This window comes from Trachypithecus francoisi, unplaced genomic scaffold (assembly GCF_009764315.1).
Source record: "Trachypithecus francoisi isolate TF-2019V2 unplaced genomic scaffold, Tfra_2.0 Lachesis_group10, whole genome shotgun sequence".
In the NCBI taxonomy this organism is placed as follows: Eukaryota; Metazoa; Chordata; class Mammalia; order Primates; family Cercopithecidae; genus Trachypithecus; species Trachypithecus francoisi.
The window spans coordinates 127,284,022-127,297,502 of NW_022681455.1; the positions used below are offsets into that span (position 1 = coordinate 127,284,022).

At 57.0% G+C, this 13,481-nt stretch overlaps 1 protein-coding gene across 1 annotated transcript; it reads left to right on the forward strand.

Annotated features, from left to right (window-relative positions):
• Positions 1–497: 497 nt before the first annotated feature.
• On the forward strand, positions 498–4,648 carry FOXF1 (forkhead box F1). The gene is made up of 2 exons (XM_033219227.1): positions 498–1,805; positions 3,153–4,648. The coding sequence occupies exons 1-2, from the start codon at positions 677–679 to the stop codon at positions 3,311–3,313; spliced, it is 1,290 nt and encodes a 429-aa protein (XP_033075118.1). The 5' UTR covers positions 498–676; the 3' UTR covers positions 3,314–4,648.
• Positions 4,649–13,481: the final 8,833 nt, after the last annotated feature.

Genomic DNA, 13,481 nt, shown 5'->3' on the forward strand with positions numbered 1-13,481 from the left:
CCGGGAGGCCACCGCACTTGCGATTTGCCGCAGGGCTGTGCGCGTCGGGGAAGGCCCTGGCCCAGGGCGCGTTTCCCGCCGCGCCGCCCGGGCGGGGAAGGCGGGGTCCTGCGCGCATCGGGGCTGAACCGCCGGCGGAGGGCGCATTAACACTTGCTCGCCAGGTTGGTGGAGGCGGGGCGGATTTTGTTGGCGGCCGCAGGGCGGCGAGAGTGGGGGCTCTTTAAGCGCCCCCCAACGCGGGGGCCCGAGGGGGGCAGGGACGGAGGGAGGGAACTCCGGGAGGGTCTTACGCCGACCTCGAGACGCCGCCGAGCGGAGATGAAGTGAAGGCTCTCTCGGCCGGAATCTCGCAGCCGAGCGCCGCGGGCGGCGGGGACCCAGGGCTGCTCCCGGTTGGGGCGCACGGCCGTAAGCCCTAGAGGTGGTGCCTCCCCCACAAAAATACCGGCGGGGGTAGCTTCCTCACGGCCTCCGCCCGGGCTGCCCTCGGCCTCAGCTCGGCTTCTTTCCTTGTGGGAGGGCGAGAAAGAGGGAGGAGAGAGGTGGGGGAGGCGGGAGTTGGAGAGAGAGGGGCTCTGAGCCAACCGCCGGCGGATCCAGCAGCTCCTCGGGGAGGGCGGGCGGGAGCGCGGGGGCGGGCGCGCAGCAGCTCGCTCGGGAGAAGTGGCCGCCGATGACGGCAGAGGTGCAGCCAGCCCCGCGCGCGCAGCCCCCTCCCCCTCGCCCTCTTCCCCCCCCTCGTCCTCTTCCTCCTCCTCCTCCTCCTCCTCCCGGCCCGTCCGCGGCGCAGAGCAGCGGCGGCAGCGGCGGCGGCGGCAGCAGCCACCCGATGTCTTCGGCGCCCGAGAAGCAGCAGCCACCGCACGGCGGCGGCGGCGGCGGGGGAGGCGGCGCGGCCATGGACCCCGCGTCGTCCGGCCCGTCCAAGGCCAAGAAGACCAACGCCGGCATCCGGCGCCCTGAGAAGCCGCCCTACTCCTACATTGCGCTCATCGTCATGGCCATCCAGAGCTCGCCCACCAAGCGCCTGACGCTCAGCGAGATCTACCAGTTCCTGCAGAGCCGTTTCCCCTTCTTCCGCGGCTCCTACCAGGGCTGGAAGAACTCCGTGCGCCACAACCTCTCACTCAACGAGTGCTTCATCAAGCTACCCAAGGGCCTCGGGCGGCCCGGCAAGGGCCACTACTGGACCATCGACCCGGCCAGCGAGTTCATGTTCGAGGAGGGCTCCTTTCGGCGGCGGCCGCGCGGCTTCCGAAGGAAATGCCAGGCACTCAAGCCTATGTACAGCATGATGAACGGGCTCGGCTTTAACCACCTCCCGGACACCTACGGCTTCCAGGGCTCGGCCGGCGGCCTCTCGTGCCCGCCCAACAGCCTAGCGCTGGAGGGCGGCCTTGGCATGATGAACGGCCACTTGCCGGGCAACGTGGACGGCATGGCCCTGCCCAGCCACTCGGTGCCCCACCTGCCCTCCAACGGCGGCCACTCGTACATGGGCAGCTGCGGCGGCGCGGCGGCCGGCGAGTACCCGCACCACGACAGCTCTGTGCCCGCCTCCCCGCTGCTGCCCACCGGCGCCGGAGGGGTCATGGAGCCGCACGCCGTCTATTCGGGCTCGGCGGCGGCCTGGCCGCCCTCGGCCTCCGCGGCACTCAACAGCGGCGCCTCTTACATCAAGCAGCAGCCCCTGTCCCCCTGTAATCCCGCGGCCAACCCCCTGTCCGGCAGCCTCTCCACGCACTCCCTGGAGCAGCCGTATCTGCACCAGAACAGCCACAACGCCCCAGCCGAGCTGCAAGGTGAGTGGGGAGGCCGAGGGCGTCCTGGTCCCCGGAAAGTCGGATCTGAGTGGCAGCGGGACCCAGCCAGGGGCGAGCCCCTCCACTTCTGTGGTCAGAACCCCAAGGCTGAGGGGAGGCACCAGCTCCCCAAGGTGCCTCTTTGCCCCACCTCTCCCCCTTTGAAGAGTGACTACCTCTCTTGAGCCTAGTTTGGGCCAATCTGTTTCTCTTTCTGTTCCAACTCCAGCTGCCCGCTGCTCCAGGCCTGAGCAGGTAGGCCGGTCCTTAGCAAGATTTCCCAGACCCCAGTGCCCTAAGTCCTTTTGTGTCCCTTAAGTCCCTTTACACTTTGGAAAGGTCCTGGGATGGACCCAAGGCTCCCAGCCCTGGCCAGATGGCCCTCCCTCCCCGGTGGTGGCCCTCACATTGCCTGGAGAGCTGCCTCTGCTTGAGGCTGGGCAGAACGGAAGAGTTAGGCCCAAAGCCGCTGGGCCAGCGCTCAGAGGCTCAGCCCCGGCCTTCAGGGGACCAGGCTTGGCAGAGCCACAGCTGAGTCCAGGGGCATTTTGTGGTGAGGGAGGCAGGGCGGTGCATGGCCAGGCCCCAGAGGGTCAGAGCTGCAGGCCGGGCCATGGGGGCTCCATTTTTTTTTAGGATCCAAGTTTTCAGGCCTCCACACCCCCAACACCCCTGATACCCCAACACCCCAAACATACAGAAGCATCTGCCAAGGGAGATGCGGCAGCCTCGCCTCCTGATTCTGCCCCAGGTTTCCCGTAGCCTGCAGGCCCAGCTCTGGTAAAAGCTGGAGTGAGCTCGCCAGGGCCCATCCAGGGTCAGCTGTCAGCAACCCCAGGAGGCAGGAGGCAGGCCTGGAGGCCTTAGGCAGCCTATCCGCGGGGAACTTCTCCGCACAGGGGCCTGTACTCTGGAGAAGCTTCTTCTCACCCCTGCTGCTGGCCTGGGCTGGCCCCGCACTGGCCTCTTCTTCCACCTGGTCGGCAGTGGGAGCCTCTGAGGTCGGCGGGGAGGGGGCGGCTGCCCTGGCGGGGAGGGCCATGGGAGTTAGGGGCCCTCCACTTAGCCTCCCTCACCACTTCCCCCTGGGCCCCTGCGCGGGGTCGGAGGCTGGACAGGCACGCAGCAGGCAGGCACTGCGGGGAGCGAGGCTCTGGCAAGTGTTCTGGAGTCTTTTCCTTGGGTGCGCAGCCGGAAGGCCGGGAGGAGGGCGGGTAGGCCGCCGTGCTCCGGAGCCAGGCTGGCAGGCCTTGTGCGCCCCAGGAGCGCTGCTCCTCCGCCTGAACTCTGAGCCACCGTGGCTAACTCTTCTGCTCCCCCAACCCCTCCTGTCGCCTCGCCTTGCAGGCATCCCGCGGTATCACTCGCAGTCGCCCAGCATGTGTGATCGAAAGGAGTTTGTCTTCTCTTTCAACGCCATGGCGTCCTCTTCCATGCACTCGGCCGGCGGGGGTTCCTACTATCACCAGCAGGTCACCTACCAAGACATCAAGCCTTGCGTGATGTGAGGCTGCCACCGCCAGCCCTCCTGGTGCAGGCAGGCGGGTCACAGGGACCCTGGACTGGCACAAGAAACTGCTTTATTCTCGAGGTATAACCGTCGGCAGAAGAAAAGGGTTCCACCCCTCCGCAACAGGAGTTTTTGGCAAGGAATCCCCAACGCAAAGACACAGCGCTGCGGTTGGCACCTCCTTCCTCACCCCCTCAAAATTGTTAAGAAATGGTAGTGGTGGGTCTGATCTGACTGCAGCCGTTGGTAAATAAAGGTTTTTGATCCTGTTGAACCCGGCTGAGACGGTGCTGTGCAGGGGAAAGCCTTCCGCATCCACACAGGAATTCTGCTGCGGTCCCCCCTCCTTCCGGCCAATGGCAGAAGTGGAGGAAGATTTTTAGAAGAAAGGCAAACATGTGAGACCAATCATTATCAAATACTTTTATTTTTTGGTTGAGTATTTATCTTTTTATTTTTTATTTTTTTTGAAAGAATGTCTTGGAATGCGCAAGTCTCCCTTTAGAGCTGTCTTTTGCGGGGAGCGAGAGGTGACAAGAGCTCGGATCTCCCTCCCGATCTCCCTCCCCACCTCGGAAGCCTCCTCCGTGGACTGCAGGTGGATCTTTGTGCGAACAACTTGCATTTCGGAAGCCACTGTCCGTCTTTAAACAGAAAATTGAAGGAGCCACGAAGCAAGCGGCCGTCCCGGCGTCTGCCTCCGTCCCCTTCCATGTTCCTCTTCTTCCTTTGCTTCAGCCTTTTCTGTTATGTTTTGTCTTGAATTTTATTTAGACTTTTTCAGTGGGTATTTTTCTTTCTCCCAACCTCTACTGTAAACTTTCTGGTCCGAGAACGAGCCGAACACAGCGCGACGCAGGGACTAGGAAGGCCCGGTGACCGCGCGGATTCAGGATTGCGGGGACGCAGAAAGGTTAAGGCACTTTTAAAAACTATAGCAAGGCTCCTGTTTATTTATTCTACTTTCTTTCCCTAATAATCAAAACACCGCGTAGGCTCCTCCGTTTATCAGTATTAATGGTGTAACTTGTTGGCAATATTTGCCGTGTAGAATTTTTTTTTAGATATCCATTGTAAATTTGAAACAAAGACCGATCTGTGTAAAAACAAATTTCCATATGTTTTATATAAATATATATATAATATGAAGGACTACCCTCCCTCATTTTTTTTTTTTTTTTGTATTTTGGCTGCTAGAGTGCAGCATTGGTGACACGGTTTTGAAATTTGAAATTTCCTTCTGCACTGTAGAAAAAGACCATTTGAGGATGTTTTGCCTTTTGTGTATTTTTTCCTAAAAAAAGAACAAAAATAAAAATGTATAACATTTGTACTTGGCCTTTAAAATTGTATCAACTAGAAATAAAATTGCATGAATCTCTTATTGGGATTGAGATTGCAGAATACCTTACAGACTCCCAAAGATAGAGGGGGGGAAAAAACAGGCTTTGGATCTCTAGACTTTTAAAAATTTTGGGTGATTCTGAATACTGTTTTCTTTTTTGGCAAATCCTCCTCTTTTCACTCTTCATTCCACTTTGAAGTAAACGTTGGACAAGAGGAACTATTTTTCTTGGCTTCTGTTTTTTAAGAAGAGCCCTTTGCCCCTCTAAATGTCATTGATCGTTTTGAAGAAATAATCAAACGTTTAAAGCACACTGTAGACCTCCTTCCCCTAGGGAACACCAATTAAACCATATTTGTGCACATATATATGTATATACATATGTGTCCATGTACATAATATATATATTTTTGCCACTACAAGACCAATGAGAGTTTTACTTTGGGTTTCAGACTTTCTTGTTCTCTTGCTGTAGCTGTTAAAAATCATGAATCAACTTAAAGGGTTTTTTGTAGTTGTTGGTTTTGTCTTGTTTTGTTTCAGCTATTTGGTGGCTTGTTCTTGGTTTTCCCCCATAGTAAATCAAGTAAAATCTAAATGAGGCAAAAGGGCCCTTGGTGGGCCGGGTGACAGGTACCTTTCCAATCCTGTAACGTTTATCTCCTAAGTCACAGTTCGTCGCCTCTGGGGAAAAAATATTTTTTGACGCTTGTGTCTTCCACTGACCACTCTCTTGCTATTCCAATTCCCGGCTAGGGAGGAAAACAAACACAGTAAGTCACATTGTTGGTGCGGCCCTTCCAGACCCACCGCAGTGTCTTGCGTCGTGGGGTCGTGAGTCTCTGAACCTGGTTCTTCTCAGAGTTGACATTTTGGACGTGGGGGTAATTTCTCCGGTGCTCTGTTACATCAAAATTATCAATAAACTCGCCTGGGCAATTAATGTCCCAAACTAACAGCTGTCTATAAAATCGAGATAAAGGGGACAAGAAAAGACGAGCGACTCCATCCCTTGGGGTCTCCGGCGGGCCGAAGCATCAGGTCAGGCTCTGCCGGCCGCAGGCGCCTGGCCCTGCGCTCCAAGAGCAGGTTCGCAGCAGGCGGAGAAGGCGGTCCTCCTGGGGCGGAGGTCTTCTCTGCACCCTCCGCCCTCCACCAGAGCCCGGAAACCCAGTCCTGAGAAGAGTCCCCAGGCCTCCTAGCGCGGGAACGCTGCGCTCGCGTCCGGTCAGCCTCTGCAGGCTAGAGGAGCTGGGAGCCCCTCCTCTCTCCCGCAGAGGCTGCGGCCCAGTTAGGGCAGAGGCTCCGGGGAAGAGGGGCTGATTAGGAGAAACCCAACTGCGAGCGCCCAGGTTTTCTTCTGCGGAGTCTCCAGCCCCTGCACCCACTCACTTGGCACCCTGTGCGCGGTGGTTGTGCATGGCTTTGGCGCCGCTGGACGAGGGTCCAGGGCGGTGGCAAAGCCGGGTTTCCTGTTCATCTCCTTGCCTTTGCTTCAGCGGGATCTCCCAGCACACCCATGTCCAGGTCTAGCGGGGCGGGAGGCACCCAGAGGGGCTTGTGTAGGAAAACCGGGACGGATTGCCCGGGGACGGTGACCGGCCTCGGTCTTCCGGCCTGACTTGCGGCCTGGTAATGAGAGGGAAAGTCCAGCCTTCCCGCAAGGAGATCCTGGCTCCAGGCAAGCCCGGAAGGGCCAGATAACGCAGGCGAAACTGCCTCGGCGGCCGCGTCCGAGATTTCGCGCCCCCGCTGCTGCAGCGCCGAGACTGCGCTCGGCTGGGCTGTGTCCTCCTCGGAGTCCATTGCGTCCTGGGCTGGCACAGGGGTTGCGGGTGAAGCTCCCACCGCTGCGCGACGCCACAAAAGCGCGCCCAGCATGGCAAGTCTCACGCTTAAATCGCAAAGGGCTCCTGAGGCTGGTGCAAAATTACGCGCCCTGCGTGCATAAAGGACCCCTAGGATCCGCCAGCACAGAGGCGTCCTAGGTAGAATTAATTCATAATCGCTCCGTATTATCTTAGGCGTTTTTGTCCTGGAATAACGTGGAATTAATTCACAATCTTTTCATCTATTTTAAGGATTTTGCGCTGGAACAGACAAGTCAAGATGCCCGTTGACATGAAATCCCCTCTGTAATAAAGCCCGGAGCAGGGGTAGGAGATGCTTGGAGCAGGGGTAGGAGATGCTTGCAGCAGGGGTAGGAGATGCTTGCCGCAGGGTTTCTGCGTGTGGATTACACATCCGCGGACGTCGCAGTTCTCCGTGCGGGGCCGACGCCTTGGACGCACTCGAGCCTCAGCGGCTTTCCCATTGTAGCCCCGAGCAGCAGAAGCGCCTGGGCGGGACCTCCGGTCCCTTCAGCCCCAAGGAAGCGGGACTTCGCCTCCTGGAGCTCACCCCCAGGGCCCGTCCAGGCCAGCAGAGCCAGTCGCCCGGCAGGAAGGCGCCTGGGGTGTGGGCTTCTGATGGGAAGGCGCCTGGGCCACAGAGGTGTGCTCTTTTTGTTCTCTTTTTCTCTTTGGGGGCTGGAGGGGTTGGTGGCCACAAGGGTATGGCTCCAGGCCTTCCAGCCACCCACCAGCAGGCAGCTTTCGCTCAAAGGAGCTCCAAAGGAGCTAGGGTTCCTCCTCTGCGGCCACCCCAACCTGAGCAAGACAAGTCGCCTCTGAGCCTTGGTTTCCTCGTCTCCAATAGTACAATCCTGGTGGACCTATGCGGGCCGGGGTTAATAAGGCAGATGCTTCTAAGGAGTAAAGGGGTGGCCTGGTTCCTTGGTACCCAGACAGGAGTGGCCGGTCAGACCTGGCGTTTCTCGCTGAGACATCTAGTGGGTCCAGTGTGGAGTGGTGGTAGTGTGTGTGTCTGCTTGTGGGGGTGTGGGAATCATAAGAGGTGGAAAAAATCCATATTTTACAAGGCCCTCTGCTCAGGGACTTCTGATCCCAGTGTGGGGACAGCTACATTCCCATCGTCACGGACTTTCCCTCCCTTCCCAGGGATAAGGAAGGTGGCTCACATAGCTGGACAGAGAATTTTCACAGTGGCTTAGGGCTTAGGATGCCAACATACACCAGCCACTAGAATCTCCCCAAACGTCCCTGGCCCCTCCTGGGCATCTGAGTCCTGCGGATGACCCCACGGGGAAGTGGGAGATCAGAAGCCCCCTGAGCCCAGTGGCTTCACCTCTGATGGTAACTAGCAGAGTCCAGCCCAGGAATCACCCTCATCAGAAATATTTGGGGTGTCTGTTTAAACAGCAGATTTGAGGGGTCCCTGACAGCTACTGATTAGAATCTCCGGAGGGGAGGCCCAGAAGTCCATGGTGTTCACAGATAAGCCGGGTGGTCCTGGAGAGCGCTAGTTTGGGTCTGTTCTCCCACGCTGGTCAAGGTTGCTCTGAGCGGCCTCTGCTGCCCCCTCCTGCCCGCCTGCTGGATCAGGCCCATGTGTCTGTAGCAGCAGCTGGTTGAGAGAACTTGGAGGCCAGGCAAACAGGCACCATGGCCACATTTGCAGGCGTACCATGTGAACGCTGGGCTGGGGCAGGCCTTCTTCCCACATGGGCATCCCAGTCCACCCCTGTTTGCTCCTGCCTCAGCTCCGCCCTTGTTACTCTACTTGTTTTGGAGGTAGACCCTGAGCTCAGGGAGGGTCAGTGACTGCTCCCGACATGGCTGGTAAGACGTGGAATTTGGATTCAGGTGCAGTACTTTCTGACCTGGAAGCCTGTGTCCCTTGCCATTATTCCACACGGCTCTTGGACACCCATGTGCCTGCATCCACAGGGCCTACTGGAAAAAGGAAAGTTTCCATGGGCTCCATGATCTAGCCTCTGCTGGCTTCCGGCCTCCAGAGGAGGGGCGGCAATGGGCAGGACCACAGAGAGTCGGAGTCTCCGAACACATGCTGTCAGACCCCCTCTGGCCTTCCAGCTGAGCTAGGAGGGGGCATGCAGGTGTGGCAGGGGCTGGCCTAGCAGCCAGTACAGCTCAGACCCTGACCTTCACCCCCTCTCAGGGTTCCGACTGTGATTCACGGGTTCCACCATGGCCTGCCATGGAAGCTTCCTTTGCTTCCTGTGGTCCCCTTAGACCAGCTGAGAAAAACTTCAGATGGAAGTGGATGCTCAGACGAGGCCGGCTGCACAGCACTGTGGCCACTTCCACACTGTTTATGGAAACTTCTGGGGACCAATACCTCAGAGTTCTGGGCTCTGTGTTAAGGAGGAAGGCCCTTTTCCAGTGTCTTCTGCAGCTGAACCCAGGGGCAGTGTCCTGGGCCATGTGGCCGGCAGGGTGAGACAGCTAGGGAGGGGTCGCATCCATCCATGAAGGGATGCTGACTTGTTGTAGGGCCGAGAGGAATCACGGGCCTTTGACAATTCTGTCTTCATGTGCTTTGGGGGTGGGCAGGGGCAGAGGAACGCCTACTATCTGCAAGCATAAAACATCGTGGCAGTTGGGGGGTCTCCTAGCTGACTCTGGCTGGAAGGCTGTCCAATTTGCGAATTGTTCATTGCTTAATTAAGCTCTTAAATGAAATAAAAGAAAACACTGTCAGCATGAAATGACAGACGGACAGAGGGGAACCGTTGCAGAACTATCCTCTCCACACGAGGCCCTGGCTATGTGTCCACCACTGCACTAGACTAGATTTGTGATAGACATGTTGACACACACCTGTCATCACAGATGGACCGCCCAGTGCCCTGTTGACCCAACCCACTGGCAGGGGAGCAAGTGTGTGGTGGTTGCACAGCAGCTGGCATTGAGGTGGGAAAGTGTGCAGTCCCTTTTGGAGCAGATGTCCAGGTCATGCGCTGCCCAGCAGCTGAATACACAGGGCCATGTCTTGCAGGACCATCCAGCTGCTTCCAGCATCGGGACACCTGGGCTCATGTGGACACCCTGAAGAGACGACGACACAAACGCCAGGATGACCACAAATGTCCTGAGCAGAGGCAGAAAGCTGGCCAGATGCGGCGTCTGCAGGGTCCCTGTGGTGGTCTTCCTCTCATCCTACAGTGCAGGACGCTCGCTGGCGACACAACCAAGAGGAAACCTGGCAGAGCAGGGGCAGGGGGTCTCTGGGGCCAGGTGCAGGCATCCTCCCTGACTTATTTTGGACAATGTTCTATGTCCGTGGGGTGGCAGCCTAGGGAGGAGCAATACCACTCTCAGGGCTCTTGAGAGTGCTGTAGCGCTGTGACCAGTCGCTGAAGGCATCTTATGGAAACCACCACCAGCACTCCAGGGAGCAGGCACGGACCCCGTGTTCCTCCCACCCCGTGTTCCCCAGCAGGTCTGGGGCTCGGCAAGCATGCTGAGTCTGCAAATGTCCCTGGAAGAGGATAGCAACATTTCTGTTCTGGACACTTCCCCCCAGACAGGCCGTGATCTATCAGTGCATGGCATTTCCGTGAGGCAGGAAGCACTGGCCCACCCGGGCTTTCTGCTGTGACTCCTCGGCAGGGTCACCAGCTTGGGTGAGCAGAGAGGACTGCGCCACCTCGGTCCAGGTGCAGGGCGGGCCAGCGAAGTGGGAAGGGCAAGAGGAGGCAGCCAGGGGAGGCTGGGTGAGGCCATAGCAAATGTGGGCCATGGGGACAGGAGGGCAGCTGTTCTGGCTCACTTCCCAGGGGCCTTCGTCGCGATGCCCGCCCCAGGGAGAGAGCTCAGGGTCAGGAAACCTCTTGGGAAACAAAAGAGGACCCAGGGCAGCAGGGTCCTTCTTGCAGGGCAGCCTCTGACCCGCCCCAGCGATTTCGCGCTCGGCTGTTTCTCTACGAGGAGGCAGCGCCACCTGCTGTCCACTTGGCGCAGATACTGTTGGACCCTAAAAATCAGTCCCATCAGGAAAATTGATGTCACCACGCTGGGCAACCACGGATGCGAGGAATGAACCTGATTGCCCTATTTCACGCCCTTTGATCTTTGTCAAGGGGTAGCTGGCTTTTTATTTTATTTTATTTTATCTGGTCAGGGGGTCAGTTAATGTAGTCTTTTTCTAATTACACAAATGATGTGGCTTATTCCAAATAAAAAAAATAAAACTTTATTAAAGTGAAACAAAGTAAAAGTGACTTCCAACCCCATTCCTGAGTGAGACAGCTGTGCTCTGGTGGCCACAGGAGACATCTTCCCGCACCCTGAAGGACCCCGTGGTTCTACGAGGAGCAGATAAGGGAGGTAGTGGGTCAGAGCACTGGAGTCACAGGGCCTGGGTTCAAGGCCTGGCTCCACCTCTTCTCAACTTCGTGAGCCTGCACAGGTGTCTCTCTTCTGCTCACCTCAGCTTCCCCATCGGTACAGCAGGGACGATGGTAAGAGCAGGGCTCTCACAGCACTGCTGTGAGAGGCTTAAATAATAATCTGTGAAAGGCTTATAGTGAAGAAACCAGGCACAGAGAGGGCAAGCACTTAGAGGCCACACGGCCAGGACATGGTGCAAACCCTGGTGTGCCTGGCTCCAGCACGGCACTCTTCGACCATTAAATGGTCTCTCTGTTCTGACAAGCTGCGGCGGCTTCATCACCCCGAGGACCTGCTTGTGGTCAAGAGATGAGCACGTGGTGTTTCTCCGGAGGACAACCTTCTCCGCCCCGCAGGGAGGGGCTTGGTGCTATGACTGGCTCTGCCGTGAGACCGCAGGGAGTCACAAAGCCCTTCTGAGCTACCCCTTTCTTATCTGGAAAAGGGAAACAGTGGTACGTGCTTCCTGGGACTCTTCTAAGGCTTAAGTGAGCCAATTCACCCTCCAAGGTGGGCAGGGATGGTTCATTTGCTCACAATTCGGCACTCAGGGCCTGAGCTCGTTGCTTCCAAACCATGCAGAGTGCAGAATGCCCAAACCACATGGCCACACGCCAGCTCCATTCCGACCCCTGCGATTTATGGACATCAGAAACAAAAGGTTCCATTCACGGGAAGGAGTGCTGCCGTGTTCGCGGGAATGGCAGTGTAAAGGTTCCACTCACGGGAAGGAGTGCTGCCGTGTTCGCGGGAATGGCAGTGTAAAGGTTCCACTCACGGGAAGGAGTGCTGCCGTGTTCGCGGGAATGGCAGTGTAAAGGTTCCACTCACGGGAAGGAGTGCTGCCGTGTTCGCGGGAATGGCAGTGTAAAGGTTCCACTCACGGGAAGGAGTGCTGCCGTGTTCGCGGGAATGGCAGTGTGGGCTCCCTAAACATCTCTGCTTGTTTGAACAAGTGCTCAGATGGTCTCTGGTAAAAACACAGGATGACCACTGAGATTGGCAAAGTCATGGGGACTTGCTGGGGCAGTGGGTGGCAGGGAGAGGTGGACAGGAGAGGGACTCCCAGATCCCCTGAACCTGCGGCTCTGCAATGCACCAGGAAACAAGCAGCCAATACTCTATGCCTCAGTTTCTTCATCTACAAATGCAATCAAATATGGGGCTACTTCCAGCAACAGGACCAGGGTCATGCGGGGCTGTCGCACGGTGGGCTGGCCGCAGGTCACAGGGTGGCGATGTGCAGATCAGAGTTGATGGGTTCAGGGCACACAAGACAGGGACTCCTGCTGGCTTCTGACTGAGCAGCCCTGGTCCCCAACGCACCTCTGCACTGTGCACCGTGTGATCTGGTAGAAGCCCCCACTGTTCCACAGGACCCTGCTTTTCTCTTCCAGGAAACACGCCTGGCTTTGTCTGCCTCTTCCTACCTCCAGTGGCAAGCAGGGGACAATCCCCAGTGAAGGCAGGCACAGGGGTGTTGGTGGCTCAACCAGTGGTCAGCTGCTGCTGCAACCGGGGCTTTACCCCCTGCACACAGGGGCACCTGTGTGGGCAAACTGACTCCTCTCTGCATTTCAGTAACCTCGGCTGTGAAATAGGCACTGGCTTGAGGAGGCCGCCTTTACTGGGCTTAGCTCTGCCGGCACTGGCTGTGGGACCAGGCAGGGGGAAAGTCACTTCCTCCTTCGGGATCTCAGTCTTTTCATTGGCAAAACCGGGGAGAGCATTTTTCCTCCTTACAGATTTGGGAGTGTGTGCTGGGGGCTGGCTCCCCGGGCAGCCTGGGTGCTGATCCATCCTGTGCAGCCAGACTCAGGAACAGATACATTTGCCTATGTAAGTGGAACACCAAGCCTTTGCCCTGAGCATTCTAGAAATTGTTTTTAGAAGTAGACAAATGTTATACAAGGTTTTTATCCTATTGTTCCAAAAATGATTTAAGTAACACTAAAAAATAAAAATAAAATTTAAAAAGTCACCTATGCACAGTGACAAGCATGAGAAAAGCACCCGTGGAAATCCCAGTGGTGCTTTGGTTAAGGTGGCATGACGATTCTGCTGCTGCTGTCTTCTGGCCAGCACACAGTGCTGGCTTTTGGAGTCCCACTGCACCTTCGCCTGCCTGTGGTTATCCTGCAGCACGGGGGGAACCCTGCGCAAACATCAGTTTCAACATACTGCAGAACTAGACTTGTCACACTTTGAAGAACAGAAGGTTTCAGAGGTGCTTCTTCCCACAGCCGTCACTGCTGTTCTCTATTATCTTACTGAAAAATAATTAGGAACTATTTGCATCACTCAGACTTGACTTCACATAGAAACCGTATGTGGAAAAAACACTGCGAATGTCAATAGACTCCGGGAACGCTGGCACCTGTGCCACAGCCTGCCGCTCAACTGAGGGTGCAGAGCCATGGTAAGATGCCAGGGGCCGGCAGCCAGGTGTGTCCCATCGTTTTCCTGAGCAGTGTGGTGGGACTGCAGGGAGGAGCTATGAAAGGTGGGAGAGAAAAAGAGCCAGGGGTTTGGGCTTCATCCTGAAGCTGACAGTGCTTTTCCAGAAG